Source organism: Etheostoma spectabile, unplaced genomic scaffold, assembly GCF_008692095.1.
Source record: "Etheostoma spectabile isolate EspeVRDwgs_2016 unplaced genomic scaffold, UIUC_Espe_1.0 scaffold270, whole genome shotgun sequence".
NCBI classification, from domain to species: Eukaryota; Metazoa; Chordata; class Actinopteri; order Perciformes; family Percidae; genus Etheostoma; species Etheostoma spectabile.
This window is the reverse complement of record NW_022605574.1, coordinates 780,015-783,644: the sequence shown is the minus strand read 5'-3', so window position 1 is coordinate 783,644 and position 3,630 is coordinate 780,015. Positions and strand designations below refer to the sequence as shown.

At 42.8% G+C, this 3,630-nt stretch overlaps 1 protein-coding gene and 1 long non-coding RNA gene across 2 annotated transcripts in view; both read right to left on the bottom strand.

Annotated features, from left to right (window-relative positions):
* The window catches only part of LOC116685804 (uncharacterized), a 3,811-nt gene extending 3,028 nt beyond the window's left edge, over positions 1 to 783 (bottom strand). Inside the window, exon 1 of the long non-coding RNA XR_004331051.1 lies at positions 770 to 783. This is a non-coding gene — a long non-coding RNA (uncharacterized LOC116685804). The remainder of the gene's footprint in view (positions 1 to 769) is intronic.
* Positions 784 to 2,292: 1,509 nt separating this feature from the next.
* LOC116685762 (uncharacterized) overlaps positions 2,293 to 3,630 on the bottom strand; it is a 4,653-nt gene continuing 3,315 nt past the window's right edge. The window contains exon 10 of the mRNA XM_032510685.1: positions 2,293 to 2,313. Coding sequence (XP_032366576.1) covers positions 2,293 to 2,313 — 21 coding nt within the window. The remainder of the gene's footprint in view (positions 2,314 to 3,630) is intronic.

The window sequence follows — 3,630 nt, the reverse complement described above, 5'->3', positions numbered from 1 at the left end:
CTTTAGAAATAAAGTTTGATTGATTGATTTGATTGACTTCTAATAGTTATTGACAGTATTATCAATAGGCTGATATTTCTTCTCTGCTTCTCTTCATAGTCTTCAGACTCATCTAACAACCCTTATAGAACTGGCCCAGGTTTGCCTTGCACCAGCTCTTAGTTATGCTGTTATAGTTTTAGACTGCTGGGGGACTTCCTTCCCTTGACCCACTGAGCTCCTCTCTCCTCTCCCTTTCCATCTGTGTGCATCCATGTCCCAGAAATGCTTGTTACTAACCTAGCTCTGGGGAGCTTATTCCCCGGAGCCCTTATGTTTTTAGTCGCCCAGCAGTTTTCCTTGGATTAAGGTGGCACCTAAATCATGGTTGCAGTTGTCGCCGTGGTCCTGCTATGTTCTCTGGTATGTCCTGCTACACCCTGCTACGCTCTACAGTGCCCTGCTATGTCCTGCTACACCCTGCTACGCTCTACAGTGCCCTGCTATGTCCTGCTACACCCTGCTACGCTCTACAGTGCCCTGCTATGTCCTGCTACACCCTGCTACGCTCTACAGTGCCCTGCTATGTCCTGCTACACCCTGTGATGCCCTGCAGTGCCCTGCTACACCATGAAGTACTACAACTACTACTTCTAGTCATTGTTCCATCACCTTTATTGTGACTGGTGTTGCCACTGTTCATCACCCCCCCCAACCGGTGTCGTCGGACACCGCCTACCAAGAGCCCGGGTCTGTCTGACATTTCTCCCTAAAAGGAAGTTTTCCTCACCACTGTCACACTAAATGCTTGCTCTTGTGGGAATTACTGGAATTGTCGGGTCTTTGTAAATTATAGAGTGTGGTCTAGACCTACGCTACACTGTAAAGTGTCCTGAGATAACTCTTGTTAGGTTTCGAACCGCAAAGCAGTAGAACCCTTCTCTGTTAGTCTGTTTTAGTTATTACAGTCTGAGCGCCGAAAACAGCGAAAATTAAAGGAATTTTTATTATTCTTTTATCTGGCAAATTAATTGCCTTTTTGAATGGCTTAACATATTCAATTTTTAAAAAATTTAGCCCCTGCAGGATGTTTATCATAAACTTACGAAACTTTGTACACATAAGTAACATATCAAGACGTACATAAAACACCATTGGAGCCATACCCTAAACTCAACAGGAAGTCCGACATTTTGAATTGAAAGTTCAAAATTAGTGCGATTTTGGCCATTTCCATGTGTTGCACTTCAACAAACTCCTCCTAGAGATTTCATCCAATCAACTTCTAACTTGGTCTGTGTCATCTTAAGACGTTAAAGATGCAAAAACGTTTTGTCAAATGGTGTGGGTGTGGCGGCCATTTTAACTGTTAAACTAGAAAGTGACTGTAACTATTGTTGACATTGTCATATCTGCTTGAAATTTCCCACAGAGTCCAGTCCTGAGGACATCTACAGGCCAAAAATGACTTTTGTCTATAGCGCCATCAATTGGCAACAGGAAATCAGCCTTATATGACCAACATCATCAAACTTATGTGTGATCTACATGTGATAGAGACCCGCCCCTTATATTTTAACCACGCCTATTGTCATACCTTTGAACCATTTAAGGTAGTCTTGTGTGATGTGTCATTGAACTCAGCAGTGTCTTAACTTGCAAGGAGCAGTGTGCGCCAGTAACCTTGACGCTCGCCGATAAGCGAGAGCCCTTCCAACGATGCTTGCAGCTTTAATGTCTTAATCTGTTACTCACAGCTAAGGCTTGCAATTGTTTGATTTTAATTATTTGAGCTCTGCATTTGACAGTTGAATTCTATTGGATTGCTTTAAAGTGTGTCATCATGGACACTAGTCATTAACAATGCCTCTTCAATGGCCCTTCTGCCCCATGGTGTTACCAAAGGCTCCATGTTCAGTGTATACATGCTGCCACTGAGACAAAACCCAGTACCATTGTTATACAAAAATGCCCTTAAAAAAAGTGAGGTAGACAGCCACCATAAGGTATCTCTGGTCGGTCAGCAATAAAGTGCTCAATGTCCCAAAAGCTTCTCAAGCTAGAATTAAAATAACCACAACGTCAATCCCTATTGTTAAACATGTCTTTACTCCAGGGCTACACATGTGGCCTGACAAGTACACAGTCCAGCATGTCAGAATTTTTGACAGTGACCATTGACAAATTCAATCGGGTCATCAGCTGCTTTGATTTCTCAGCTTTTAATATATTCAGGCTTAAACCAAACTCAAGCTGTCACTTACACAAATTAAGCTGCTCATCTAACATACCTAGACTAGATCATATCAGCCTCTAAGGGTTCAGTTTAAGAACCTGTAAAACAATTTGTCATAAAGACAACTCACAGTAACATTCGTTAAAGTTTACTAGTAGGCATATTTTCCACTGTAGTCCTTGACAAGACATTTTAGACCACACTTTAAGGTTTATCGCCCTTTTACCTTGCAGCTCCTTTAAGCTGCTGGAGCACAGCCTCAGAATTTTTAACAGCGACTCAAAAGTTGATGCAAGTATTACATGTCTGTTTTTATTTTACTTTGCATTGTGGTCAGGAAATGGCCTTTGTTATGTGCAGCACTAACTTTACACAAAACTCTGTTTACATGGATTGTTAGTCTAAAACCCTTAGGCTGGGTCCAACCTAGCAGCTCAAGGACCCTGCGCTCTCAAGTTTGTAACATAATTTGAATAATTTCAGTCAACCAATCAAGAGAAGATACAAATTTATTGAAGTTTACATTTAAAACTCATGTCCCAAATCATGGAGTCACTTAAGCGTTGATGACCCTCTGGCTCCTGTTGAGAAAAGTTTGACAGAATGACACAAGACCAATGAACATTTCAGGTAACCAAATTTCAGATAAGCAAACTTACCTCTTGCATCATTTGGAAATCCCAGATGCGGTCATTGAGACATCGTTTAAAAAGTTGGACGCTGTCGTTGAGACATCATTTAAAAAGTCAGATAATTTCTTTGAGACATAGTTTAAAAAGCTGGATACTTGCTGTGAGACAGTGGTTTGAAAGCTGGATACTCTCTTTGAGACATCGTTTGGAGGGCCAGATACTTTGATGTACTGAGGAGAAGGCTGGAAAGCAGGTTGCATTGAAAAGCATCTTCTGGTGCATCTGGTAGTGGCCACTGGCGTTTGAAGCACTGTAGTGGGCTTAATGGTTACTTCCTTTGAGACATCGATTGGATAGCTGGAGGCTTTGGACTCAGAAGGCTGGAAAGCAGGTTGCATTTCAAAACATCTGCGGGTGCATCTGGTAGTGGCCACTGGTGTTGGAAGCACTGTAGCGGGCTTAATTATTTTCTTTGAGACAGTGCCTGGAACACTAGAGGCGGTGCTTGATGCAGTGCCTGGAACACTAGTGATGCTAGCAACGGTGCCTAAAATGCTAGAGCTGTTGCTTGATCCAGTGACCTGAACGCTAGAGACAGTGCTCGAGATGCTAGCGTCAGTGCCTGGAACGCTAGCAGCTGTGCTCAAGCCTGTGCCTGGAATGCTGGAGATGATTCTAGTGATTGATACAGTGCCTGGAACACTAGCAACTGTGCCTGGAACGCTAGCAGCAGTGCTCGAGATGCTAGTAACAGTGCCTTGAATGCTAGACATTTTGCTAGCA